This window comes from Trachypithecus francoisi, unplaced genomic scaffold (assembly GCF_009764315.1).
Source record: "Trachypithecus francoisi isolate TF-2019V2 unplaced genomic scaffold, Tfra_2.0 Lachesis_group13, whole genome shotgun sequence".
Classification (NCBI taxonomy): Eukaryota; Metazoa; Chordata; class Mammalia; order Primates; family Cercopithecidae; genus Trachypithecus; species Trachypithecus francoisi.
In genome coordinates this window covers 34,461,907-34,475,727 of record NW_022681458.1, presented here as the reverse complement: position 1 = coordinate 34,475,727, position 13,821 = coordinate 34,461,907, and the positions used below count along the sequence as shown (strand labels likewise).

The following is a 13,821-nucleotide window of genomic DNA, read 5'->3' as shown; positions in this document are numbered from 1 at the left end:
TATAATTGCGAAGTTAATCTTGTACTTGACCTAGGGCAGGACTGGCAGTAACTCCTTAACTAATACTTGCTTATTGGTTAAATGATTATAATGTATTCATAACGTGGTAAATCATATTCAGATTTCCCCATTGTCCAATATAAATAATTTATTTTTCATTGTAGTATGAAGATTTCCTTGTTCCTGCTTGCTTGGTTTCCAACAGTCCTGTTCATTTATATGTGTTATTGTCTAAAGTTCAGTTACTTGCAGAATTTTTATGAATGAAGTTTTACTGTGTCTTGCAAATTCTCTGCAAACCCAATTCATTTTCTTGGCAAAATTAAAACCAGATCTCCAGTTTTTTGGTGTACCAAGCAGACCTAGTTTATCTCCATGGGGAGCATATTTCAGTTCTGGGTTAGCTAGGGTCAGAAAGCATGGGAAAGGAAAAGGAACAAAGTGAGCAGGAGCTGAGGCCTGAGGCCTCTTTTCCCCTTCTCCTTCCGGGCACCCTCAGTTTTGCTTGTATTTAGCTGCCTGATGTCCCATAGCTCTAGTCTTCCCACATTCCCGGCCCCTGTTCACTCATCGTGAATAATGGCATCTTCCATGCCTGGCCTACACCTGGTGGTTTCTTTCTCTTCTCCCAAGCTTTAATGATAACCTATTTAACTTCCTTATGGTTTTATTTATGGGAGACCTATAACACTCTTTCTCCAGGGTGGGATTTTGACTGTTCTCCTCAAAGCTATGGAAATATTTGCATCTCCCACCTCCAAATCTAGCTCTCTAATCTACTTTTAGCTCCAGGTGGAGAGAAGATCAGGCCTGAGTTGCTCTCATGAATGCTGATCATCTGTGTGAGCATGAGGCTCATTTGCAGTTGTCTGCACAGGGAGGCAGCACAGCATCATGGCTGCAGAGCAGAGACTCTGGATTTAGGCTGCCAGCCTCTGCGGCTTGCTAATCATGTAGGTTATTTAACTTCTCTGCAAATTGGGGATAATAATACAACCCTTTGCATAGGCTTACAACACATTTTAAATGAAATGGCCCATGTGAACTGCTCAGCTTGGCATTTGTCTAACAGTTAACAAAAGTAGTGTTGTTAGGATGATGATGACTATGGATGGCTCAATACTTAAAAGGTTTCTTTGGAACAAAAGACAGGCCAGGTGCAGTGGCTCACACTTGAAACCCAATGCTTTGGGAGGCTGAGGCAGGAGGATCACTTAAGAGCAGGAGTTGGAGACCAGCATGGGTAACACAATAGGATCCCGTCTCTACAAAAAATAGAAAATTAGCTGGGCATGGTGGCCTGTGTCTGTACTCCCAGCTACCCAGGAGGCTGAGCTGCAAGGATGACTTGAGTTTAGGAGTTTGAAGCTGCAGTGAGCTATGATAGTGCCAGTGCACTCCAGCCTGCGTGACAGAGACCCTGTCTCTAAAACAAAACAAAACAAAGACAAAATGTGTTCCCCTTAGAGGAAGAAAAATGTCTGTTAGTCACATTATGCATCAGTGGAAGAATTTAATATTTCATCCATTATAGAAGATAAAAGACAATTTATTATCAACCAGGATGCCTCCTGCCAGGAAATCATTGAGCCAAAAAAGTCAACTGAATTTCAGATGTGTAAGGAGGACCCCAAAAAGAATCTGAAGGGATACAGCTCCAACTGCAGAACCGTATGGAGAATGATAATCCGAGAAATGCTGCTGATGGCTGTACCTGAGTCCCGTGATTGGGAAAGTCCTGCAGATGGTACACCGAGCAGGGTGAGTGACTGTTTCAGCAGCTGATAACCGGTGGCAGGTCGGGAGCCACAGGAGGATGGAAGGCTCAGATTGGACCCAAGACAGGAATTCCTCTTCTTTGATTGCTGGGCTCAACACCTGAAAAACAGTGGCACCCTAGATGTGTTTTTAGGCATGACTTGATATTTTCATTTTCTTTTCTGACTCCAATTCTGTCAGCTCGGCTGAAGAAGTTTATCATAGGAAAAGCTGGAGGTGAGACTACCTCCTAAATTCAGTTATCTGAGATGCTGTGTGGTGTAATAATAGGTCTGTAATGTAAATCAGTCAGCAAACTATCCCAGTGCACCATGTCTGTCCCCATCTCCAGGGACATTTGCAAGGCACTCACCCCTTGGAAACAGCTGCGGGTGGCACTTTCCACAGGGCACAGAGCACGACTCTCTCCCACGACAGTTGGGATCTGCAAGAGACAACCTCATCTTAACTGTTATAAAGTGGAGAAATATGTCGTCTCCAGGAGCAGCAGGGCTGAGAGCTGATGCCCATGGCCGTGCAGTCACAGGTATTTGGTATCTGAGACCAGGTGAACTGTCTCAATCCAAGAGAACAAAGCAATGCATAGGTTTTGTGCAATGTTTGGGTTAAGACAATGAATAAGCAAGTGGGAAAGGGAGGAGGGAGGAGGGTAAGGGAAGGAAGTCTGCCAATGGGGTGATAAACTGCTTCCTTCTGTTTTATTTTCTCGTGATTCCAAATTATTTTAACCTTTCTTTGCCTTTGTTCACATATGAAATGAAATTAACAATAATACTGTCTTAAAGTTTAGAGTTTTAGAATATATATACCTTTTTTTTTTTTTTTACTTTAAGTTCTGGGATACATGTGCGGAACATGCAGGTTTGTTACATGATATACATGTGCCATGGTGGTTTGCTGCACCTATCAACCTGTCTAGGTTTTAAGCCCTGCATGCATTAGGTATTTGTCCTAATGCTCTCCCTTCCCTTTGCCCCACCCCTTGACAGGCCCCAGTGTATGATGTTTCCTTCCCGGTGTCCATGTGTTCTCATTGTTCAACTACCACTTATGAGAGAACATGCAGTGTTTGGTTTTCTGTTCCTGTGCTAGTTTGCTGAGAATGGTGGTTTCCAGCTTCATCCATGTCCCTGAAAAGGACATGAACTCATCCTTTTTTATGGCTGCATAGTATTCCATGGTGTATATGTGCCACACTTTCTTTATCCAGTCTATCACTGATGGGCATTTGGGTTGGTTCCAAGTCTTTGCTATTATATATATGCATATTTTTAAGACTAGTCAAGTGCAGTAGTGAGAAGCAGGAAAGAGCAGATCAAGAAGTTCAATCTGTAACTGACTGTAAACAATCTACTGAGATAACTCACTACCTTTGGAAAAGCCTAGAGTGGCTTTGAGAAAAACCTTTCCAAACACTTTCATATTATGTCATTTAAGAAATGCCAATTTCTGAGGTAGAGTGGCAATCACTACCTATGTTGAAAGCAAGGGATGAAAGGAAAGGAAATCAGTTTGTCAAAGAGACATCTGCACTCCCATGTTCACTGTAGCACTCTTCATAATAGCCACGTTTCTGGAACCATCTAAGTATCCATTGACAGATGAATGGAATAAAAAATGTGGTATGTAATATACAGCGGAATAGTACTCAGCCTTAGGAAAGAAGGGAATTGTGTCATCTGCAGCAACATGAATTGAACCTAGAGGACAATATGCGAAATGAAATAAGCCAGGCACAGAAAGACAAATACTGCATAATCGCACTTACATGTGGAATCTAAAAACATTGAATTCATAGAAACAGAAGAATAGTGAATATGCCAGGGGCTGAGGACAGGGATAAATGAGAAGATGTTGATTAAAGGGTAGAAATTTTCAGTTATAAGATGAATAAATTCTGGAGATCTAATTGCAGCATGGCTACTAGTAATAGTACTGTACTGTTTACTTGAAAATTGAGGCCAGGCACGGTGGTTCATGCCTGTAATTCCAGCACTTTGGGAGGTCGAGGTGGGTGAATCACAAACAAGGTCAGGAGTTCGAGACTAGTCTGTGAAGCCTCGTCTCTACTAAAAATACAAAAAAATTAGCTGGGCATGGTGGCACATCCTGTAATCCCAGCTACTTGGGAGGCTGAGGCAGGAGAATTGCTTGAATCCGGGAGGCAAAGGTTGCAGTGAGCCGAGATCGCACCACTGCACTCCAGCCTGGGTGACAGAGTGAGACTCCATCCCAAAAAAAAAAAAAAAGAGAAAGAAAAAAAAGAAAATTGATGCAAGAGCAGGTTTGAAGTGTCCTCAAACCCCCCACCCCCACAAGATGGTAATGATGGTGGTGACAGATGGGTTAATTAATTTGATTGTGATAATCACTATACAATGTATATCTATCTCAAAACATCATGTTGTACACCTTGAATATATACAGTTTCTGATTATCAATTAAATAGTTTTCAAGAAATAAAGCAAAGAGTAGTTGAGATTTGATATTCTGCTGAAGGTCAAAAAAGCAAGTTAGCAACAGAATTGGGGTCTCACTCCAGCACTCTTACTCTTTCTTGATGAGTTTCCATGAAGCTTTGTCACAGCCCGGCCTTACATATATTTCAACGGCTCAATCTGTGCCACCACACTCAGTAGTTTCCACCTTTCAGCCACAGTCACCATAAGGCGTTCAATTAAGGCACTAAGAACCTTTTGTGACTGCCAAGATGGCCAGGGACTTGGCTCTGACATCATCTATATGCACAGATACATGTACCTGTCACCTCCATTTATTCCCATTTGGTCACGGGTCCTAATTTCACATCTGATGTCTTCTACAGCACAGACTGTCAGCAGGCATTGCCCGCAAGCTCAGAAGTAATCTCAGAGACTCTCCTGCTGAGTCCATCAACTCGAATAAACGTTCTTCTAATCAGGAAAGTGGCACTCAGAACCTCTTTGCTCACAATTAGCCAGGCAGAAGTCAACAAACATTTGCGTAATAGTGACAAGATGGCTTGTACTTTAAATTGATAATAATCCTGTCGCCAGTTGAATGTAAGTAACTACTCCCTATGTTATTTAGCCTTTGTCTGAAAGCATAACTCATTACCCATCTTTTGGCTTGGAGTGCTGATGAACTAACTGAAACACTTATTTAGACTGTGTTGCTGATTCAACATTCACCCTCCTCTGATGTCCTTGAGCTCTGGGAAAGGAGTTTTACTTCATTTGTAAAATAAGGTGGGTGGATAACATAGGATGACTCTCACCAGCTCTGTGATTCTAACACAAGTACAAAGAAAATTCACTTCTGTAGTGGGTTTTCAACCTACATTTTTGCCTATAAAGATGTGCATAAAGATTTTGTGGATGAATGGCCCAAGTGGCTAATTTCTTGCAGGTGCTCTAGGAAGAATTAAACATGGCTAGATGGCACACCGGCACAGGCAGACACCACTTGAAGTGATAATTACGATGCTTAGGGGAGGATTCGAATCATGTAGTGGGGCCTGGAATTTTCTCTGGGAATCCATTTCTGAGTCCATAATAGCAGTCAATGGGATGATCATTTCTGTGCAAATCTCTGCCTTCCTAAGACCTTCTCAAGAGCATACTAATGCCTGGGGTGCGGGTAGGGGCAGAGTGCTGCGGGAGCTTCTAGTTCAGCAGCTCATTGACCTCAATTGAGCCTGAGACAAGGGCAGATTTTTAGAGCCTGTTGGACCAAGTAGTCAGGAGAGCGCAAAGAATTCTCTAAAAGGAAAATGTCCCTCAGTCCATCCCCTTTCATCACATCTGCTTCTAAGCACCTATCTAGTCTCACCAGTCTGATTGCATAAATCAGGCCCCCATCAACTCAAGTCTTGTGATATGAGATGGGTGGACGTGAGCCTGCAACTTATGATGGCTCCCGGAGAAATACCTTAGAATCAGCAGAACATTTGGTGGTGGGATCTATGTGACTGCTGCAACTACCAGGACAGCTTGGAAGTATCTATGCCTGATATTCTAACCTTACAAATTAAAAAAAAAAAAAAATCATTGTTCCATTTAAGAAATAAATATCTTAAATGATGTTTGGAATTTAAGTTAAATATTAATTATTGTGATCATCATGAACACAAAATTTTAATATTAAAACCAAATCAAAGCAAAGATAATTTTGAATAGGTTTTTCCAATCCATACTCCCTGTCCTAGAGATTTTTATTATCTTTCTCCTTATCCCTCCCTGCTCCCTTCATGGCTATCCTCAGTTCAGAATCCTTGGTCCAGACCCAGGAAAAAAATGACAGAAAGTTCCTAAGTTGTTACAGTCCAAAACATCTAGTGTGGGAATTTTGTAGGAGCTGGAAGAATGGAGATATCCTTCAAAACAAGGGAAAGGTACAGCAGGACAACAGCATCTACACGCAAGACAATCCAGAGCCTGTTTAATCCTTTTGCAGAAGTTCTTGCTTGGTTACACCAATTTACTTCATTTCAACATTTACAAAGCATCTTTGAGGAGGTTAAATTCCCTTGCCTAGTAAGAATAAAAACCAAATCAAATTTACACATTCCTAAAGCACAGGAAATGATGGAAATAATTTTGAGTACTTGACGTGGCACTCCATCTATGCATTCTTTAAGCATTTTTTGGATGTCTTTTAGTATCAGGCACTGTTCAAGGCACTGGAGATATAAAAATGAAATAGTCCAGTGGGGAAGTATCTACCACAATTTGACAAGTGCTGCAACAAAATTATGCATAGGAAGTCAAAGAAGTTTTGAGTAGGGAGGTGACAAATAATTGAGTGATATCGAAAGACAAGTAGTGTTTGTCAAGTGAAAGGATAGGCAATGGCCTTGTGGGTAGATAGAAATGCAGAAGTCAGGCATGGAGAACTTAGTGCATGTCAGGCACAGATTTTAATACATAGGAGTGAAAAAGGTCTAGGAGCACAAGGAAAAATTAAAACACTTTGGAATAAGCAAAAGAGACTATTGGATATGTTTTCAGTGGTGATTATCTGTACCTATAGAGAGATACATCATTGTCTTTGCGAGGCTATTTTACAATTCTATAGAGAGTAAAGTTAACTTGTAGCAAACTTATAGCAATGCAAATAATTCTTATCTATAGACCCCATTAGCTTTAGCCTCATGAGTATGAGTATAATTCATAACCTTCTACTCCTAACCTTATGAGTATAAGTTAAGTTATACTCAAGTAACAGCAATGGCTATGGAGGAGAGAGCTTGCATGGAGATATATATAAAGATAGACTTGACACTGAATACATCAGATTCTTTAATAACAAGTGTGGCAAATTAACTGAAACAAATGTACAGTTCTTAAGTATTAGGGATTTACCTGCTGTAGATCTGTTAGTAGTTTTCTCAAAACCCTTCGCGTCATGCGTGGCCCAGAATCATAACCTCCCCTGCTATTTTCCGCGTAGAGCTGAAAAAGAGCTAGACATGTAGGAGGAAAAATCTTTAAAATGAATACTTGCAATGTATCTCTGAAGAGTACTTGCTTTGAAGTAGCAGTCTCTTTGTGGCTATGAAAGGAAAGAGAAGGGAAAGTTATGTTCTTGATTATTGGCTCACTATTTTGAAGGCCTCCAAAACTATGTTTTTATGTGTGTGTGTGTGTGTGTGTGTTTGTTTTTGAGATGGAGTTTCACTCCTGTTGCCCAGGTTAGAGTGCAATGGCACGATCTCAGTTCACTGCAACCTCCGCCTCCCGGGTTCAAGTGATTCTCTTGCCTCTGCCTCCAGAGTAGCTGGGATTACAGGCGTGCGCCACCATGCCCAGCTAATTTTTTGTATTTTTAGTAGAGATGGGGTTTCTCCATGTTGGTCAGGCTGGTCTCGAACTCCCAACCTTGGGTGATCCGCCTGCCTCGACTTCCCAAAGTGCTGGGATTACAGGCACGAGCCACTGCGCCCGGTCACTATCGATTTTGTAATAGCCATAATTTGATAACTAATGGAAATCCATTCACATTTCAACCTCTTGATCATTCAGGGAATCTAGGATGAAGATCATGAGGTTGGTAAACAGAAATGTGAGAATCCTCCCAGGCTTCAAACCAACAATGATTACGGGTGTCTAGGTAATCCCTAAAGAAATAAATATCAAGAACAACTAAGTAATTAGGAAGTGTAAATTTTGAAAAATTCCAAATTCTTCAAATGGTAAATATTTTTCTTCAATAAACACACAAGTCATGCTGAGTACATGCTGAAGAAGAAGGCCTTGTGGTGGGGATACAGAATACCAGGTTGGGGATTTGGGGCTCACTGTACTTTAGGACACCCGTAGTCCTCCGCATGTTACCTCGGTATTTCGTAAGAGGGCTGTCTCCTGAGAGGGTTATTAGGGCAGCGGCCGCAGGCATAAGCTGGAGAAAACCTGTTCCTGTGCTGCACGGTGACAAACAGAGACAAGAATGGGAGGCCAGGGTTACTTTTGGTGTCATGGATGATAAAAACCATAACTATTAATAGGCATTTTTGACATGATGCTCTAAGTTCTAGCTTTTTTTGGCCTCTTATCCTATACCTAGAATTTACCAGAACAGAGCATGGAATTAATGTATTTCACCAGTCATTTATGTGTTCCTGCATTCACTCCAAAGTATGTGTGAATTTTCAGGCGTTACTAGTCTACCGATTCATTTGATTTTGGAAAAGTGCATCTGTTAGTAAAGCATAGTTGTAACATTATTACAGTACGGTTTCGAGCATGTTGTTTTATAGAAAGAAGTTAAAAAGGGAAGTGAGAAATGAAAATTTCTCCTCTGTGCTAAGCACTGTACCAGGCACCAGGGATGCAGGGATAAACCCTGTCTTCATGGAGCAGATAGCATCACTTCCTCAGGCCTCAGTTGCCTGGAAACCAAGCAACAGAGACAAGGAAGGACCAAAAGGCAGGCAAAGGAGGAAATATTTATGCAAAAAAAAAAAAAAATCTAGTTCACAGGCCCTCACTCAGAGCCTAATATCCTTGCCCACTTGCTGGCTAGTTTACAAACCTACTAAACAATTTATCAAAGGCAGGCGAATTGTTAGAGACACGCACAGATAATAGAAATGACAGTCAAAAGCTTAACGTTTAAGGAAGCTGAAATGAAAAAATAACTTGAGAATGTGTATGTGTATTGTTTTGGCAGTTAAAAAAATTTAAAACAAAACAAAAACTAGAAAAGGAAATAACCGTAAGGAATTTGCCCAGTGGTTAAAACGGTGCTTGCTTCTGGGAGGCAGGCTGATGGGTAATAATGTATTTCTTCTTCTTTACTTTTTTCCTCTATTTTCCAAATGTTTTGAATTCACTATGATTTTTGAAAAGTTTATTCTAAAGGATGAAGTCTACTGAGTCAAGGATATATAAGGTAAACCAAATTGAGGAGGGGGCAGAGGAATTGAAACCTTACAGCTCAAAAAACACACCCACCCCTACCACACACTAGCAGAACTATTGACTTCAGAGCATATGTAATCAGCCCTTTGACATGGTCTACACTGGTTTATAAGTTACTCATCCATGCACAGTATTTTCACCCTTATTCTAGCTAAATAAAAAATTGATAATAGTTTACAAAGAAATGAGCAAAGAAGCTAGCAGTAACAAGAATCAAGTGTCGCTTTTCACATGTATGTATAGAAGTGAAAACGCCCTAGCAAAAGGTGTGTATGCTTCTCTAGAGTAGGGATGAATTTGTATGAAGGAAAGAATAACGTGGAATTCTCCCCCTCTTTTTGCTATCCATGAGTCATTTATATTCGTAAAGCCGATGGGCATTTACTCCTTTGTTCTACTCCTGAAGAATAAATCAGTGAAAAACAAAGAAGTCTTCTTATAGATCAAACCCCAAGCAAATATCAGCCAGCACCAAATGGTAAATGACCACTGGCAACTAAACATTGCCTTTGAGGTCACAGCACGACGTCCACACCCTTACCTGTTGCACATTGTCGTGAGAAGGCTCAGAGTGAGTTCGGGAGCTCTGGGATGCACCTGCCCTGGGTTTTCCTCCCTGGCCTTCTGAAACAGCTCTTGGAGTGCCTGAGAAAGCTGCTGCACAGAAAGGGAGCGCTTGCGAGCTTCCCAGAAACTTGGATGCAGTAGGACCTGCTGAATCCGGGAGCTGTCAATCAAGTCCACTGTAGGAAGCAAATGAAGAATTGAGCCTTATTTTCTGATGGGAACAAAAGACTTCAAATGAAGCAAATGTCATTTACTGTTTTATAATTAAGAACTTGTTATGGTCGCTATTTTCTTTTAAGGGGAATGAAATATGACTACTATTTGGACATATATTCCTTGTGCATAATTCAGGCGTTACTAGTCTACCGATTCATTTGATTTTGGAAAAGTGCATCTGTTAGTAAAGCATAGTTGTAACATTATTACAGTATGGTTTCGAGCATGTTGTTTTATAGAAAGAAGTTAAAAAGGGAAGTGAGAAATGAAAAATACGCTTTCCAAGAAAGTTATGACACTGTGATGAAAAGTTGGGGAAAACATTTTTATACTCTTCATTAAGTGGATTGAATAAATTTACCTTTCCTGTTCAAATATAGTTTTTCTTGTCTGCAGCCCAGCTTCAGAAGCAATATGGTATGTTAAAAAGCAATTGCCATAGTTAAATAAAAAACAGTGATCTTTATAAAAGAGCAGTTTACTCTTCTATAAAGATCTTTAGGCTAAAGAGTCTGAGAATTCCGCAACTCAGTAATATCACTTTTAACAATCTTGGTTCCATCAGTATTATTATCTAGAGAAGGCACTTAATAAAACTACAGCAGCTTACAAAAAATAATGGTTTATTTCTTATACTGAATATTTTTTGACCACCTTCTCCTAAAATTTTTACAAGGCAATGAATAGAAACAAGAACGTAGTAGAGCTAACCCCATAGCTTCTTGCAGAGAGAGGATGACAGATAAAATTAATAAACAGCCACTTGCGCCATCTGAGAGGTGGGGATGTCAACAGCGCCAAGAGCTCCTGGCATTTAAAACGTTTCAGCCTGTGAAATCATAAAACCCTGGGTTTCTCTCTACTTTGTAAATCAACCTCAGATAAGAAATCTAGCAAGTATAATAAAAATTTTTATTTGTTCTCTGATATTGCTTTTAAGGGGAGAGTCTAAGGAACAGAGGAGCAAGTTTCAGAATGTGACTTAAATAAAAACCTGGCTGCAGGTGGTGAAGGCTGTAAACTCTTTTATCATTAAAACCTGTCACCTGAGCCAGGCATTCTGAACACAGGCTGATTTCATCTCCTGCTGAGAGTTCTATATTACACCAAACCAGATAATAGTGGTGTCCATTAATCTCACCACAAGATTTATACAGCGATGTGTTCCAGATCTTCCTATTTGGAGCTCATGTTATGCTTTATCTTGGTGTTTGGGATTTTCTGTTTTTAAATTTTTGTTTGGATATCTTTTCTAGGTAACATTTTTCAACCACTGATTTTGTGTGTTGTTAATATTTCCCATGAGTATTATTTATATTCACTGTTTCTGATGCCAGAGATAACAAAATGTTGAAAACTGTGCATCCTCAAATTACACTGTGGTACATACTCAGGCGTTCATGATGGGGACATGTGAACAATTGCTGCTAACTTTCTCTGAGAGAGAAATTCTCAAGGAAAATAGCATAATTGGGGAAATATTTTTAGCCTTTTGTTTGTTCCTGGAATAATAAATAATAGTTATGAGTTTCTTTATCTAGAGCAGTAATCTACATAAAACTGTTTTTAAAACCAAAAATTTCTTCTTCAAAGGAACCTGATACAGAAACATGGTATGAGGCCAGGCGTGGTAGCTGATGTCTATAATTCCAGCACTTTGGGAGGCCAACATGGGCAGATCAGTTGAGCTCAGGAGTTCAAGACCAGCCTGGGCAACATGGCGAAACACCTGTCTCTACTAAAAATACAAAAAATTAGCAGGGTGTGGTAGTGCACGCCTGTGGTCTCAGCTACTTGGGAGGTTGAGGTGGGAGGATGGCTTGAGCCTGGAAGGCAGGGGTTGCAGTGAACTGAGATCTCGCCACTGCACTCCAGCCTGGGTGACAGAGTGAGATCCCCCAACTTACACACATACACACAGACACACACACACAAGGAAACACAGTATAGAAAATAGAGAAGGATGGAGCTATTTCTGTTGAGGATGTGGTCTCCAAATCTTCCCACCCTGCTTGCAACTCCTCTTCCCACCTGGCTAACTCTTTTGTGCCCTACCCCACATTCACATGTACTTTGTGAAGCCCAATTTGAAAACCACTGCTCTATGTAACTTTTTAGGCAAGAGGAAAAATATTTTAAAGTGTCAGCCTTCAGTAGAAATGTCACATATATAACATAACTTAGGTCTGATATGACAAATTTCAGAAATCATTTTACATGAAGTGATTTTTCTTTCATGCAGTGAGAAATCAATAACTGTAGACATGCTGAATGCCTGGTGTTTTTCATAGCTTGGATCCAGTTTATTTTCCACCTTGGAGAATTTTCACAGGATACATGTTTTTACTACATTTTACCTTATTTTGCCTAGATAACAGTATGAGAAAAGAAAAGAAAACCATACATTCAATCAGATATAAATTTAATGCAAAAGGGACAGTTCTCAGGGAATTCTCGAGATAATTTTAAAATTCATGGTCCATGGGTTATTTATTCATTTGTACCTACTTTTGCATGTTCATATATAGATTACAGGTACAACTTGAAAACGCAAATCTTATGTGGTAGATGGAATTTTACATTTTTATGCTTAAATCTAAAAGTACAGATTTGAAACTACCTTTTTTTTTGTAATTTTATTTTGTGTCCATATTGGTATCCTGAAAAGGAAACCAAAAACATTTTCTAGAAGAAGCCAGGGAGAGAAAATATTTAAAAAATTAAAAATCCTCATCCACAGTCATTTCTATCGCTCATCAGCAAAACTACACATGGGTTGCAAGCACGCAATATTTTCCCATCCCTCCACCTTCTCTGTTGCGAATGGGCTAAATGCACAAATCCAGACTTCCAGAATCCAGCAGTCCACTGCATGGGGGAAGTGTTTGTTTTCTCTATGAATTTCACATCACATATCAAGCTCAGATTATTTCAAATATTTCAGGAGAGCCTATACTTACACTGGCACAGAGTTTGCACTGATCGTAATTTGAAGGCTGTTCTGTAAATGGAATTCTCAATACTATTAAGAGCATCTGTAAAGAAAACATAAAATATTATGAATAAAGAACTGTCTCATTATATAAATCCCACATCCTGGAAGGAAATCCTAGAGATCAGATAAGCTTACTTTATTTTGCAGGTGAGGAAATTAAGGTTTAGAGCTCTTTTTTCTTTCTGTAAACAAATAATAATAGACTTACATTATTCTAGGGCTATGGGTGAACCTAGTTCACCTTCTCAGTCCACCAAAAAGTGGGGAATACTCCATCAATCTGTCCACTTTTTATATAAAAAGTCAATGGCCTTTGAAACAAACAGGATTAAAAAAACTACATGTAAAATATAAATTCCAGTTTACAAATATATTCTAGTTATACGTGGACACATGTATTTATGCATAAATGAAAAAGACCCCAAAGCTATCCATCTATTCATACATTTAGCCAATATTTATTGAGCCCTTACTATATGGCCCTGGCATGATTCTAGGCCCTTGAAATATAGCATTCAACTAGGCAGATAAAGATGGCCACCCTTGTGGAGCTTAACTTCTAGTACCATCCACCAAACTGGTAACAGTGGACATCTCTGAGTGCTTGAAGTATTAGTGTTCATGGTTATTTTCTCTCTACTCAGTATCACCTACATTTTCTATAAAAAGTATATGCTATTTTTATAATAAGAAAAAGAATTATTAATATACCTTCTTTTGAGACTTACCACCAGCAATAGCAGTACAACAAGAGCGAGCATTCCTGAGCCCTTCTAGGCACTGAGTGTGTATTTGCCCATTTCACAGTGTAGAGGAGGGGAGAGAGCTCTGGAGCCAGCTGTACTTAGTTCTGTTCCTTCATTT

At 39.8% G+C, this 13,821-nt stretch overlaps 1 protein-coding gene across 1 annotated transcript in view; it reads right to left on the bottom strand.

Annotated features, from left to right (window-relative positions):
- The window catches only part of DYTN (dystrotelin), a 75,142-nt gene that overhangs the window by 55,662 nt on the left and 5,659 nt on the right, over positions 1-13,821 (bottom strand). Inside the window, exons 2-7 of the mRNA XM_033230551.1 lie at positions 12,923-12,997; positions 9,721-9,922; positions 8,094-8,179; positions 7,122-7,222; positions 2,132-2,203; positions 1,715-1,878 (exon numbers count right to left, since the gene is read on the bottom strand). Of these exons, the coding sequence (XP_033086442.1) occupies positions 1,715-1,878; positions 2,132-2,203; positions 7,122-7,222; positions 8,094-8,179; positions 9,721-9,922; positions 12,923-12,997 (700 nt within the window). The remainder of the gene's footprint in view (positions 1-1,714; positions 1,879-2,131; positions 2,204-7,121; positions 7,223-8,093; positions 8,180-9,720; positions 9,923-12,922; positions 12,998-13,821) is intronic.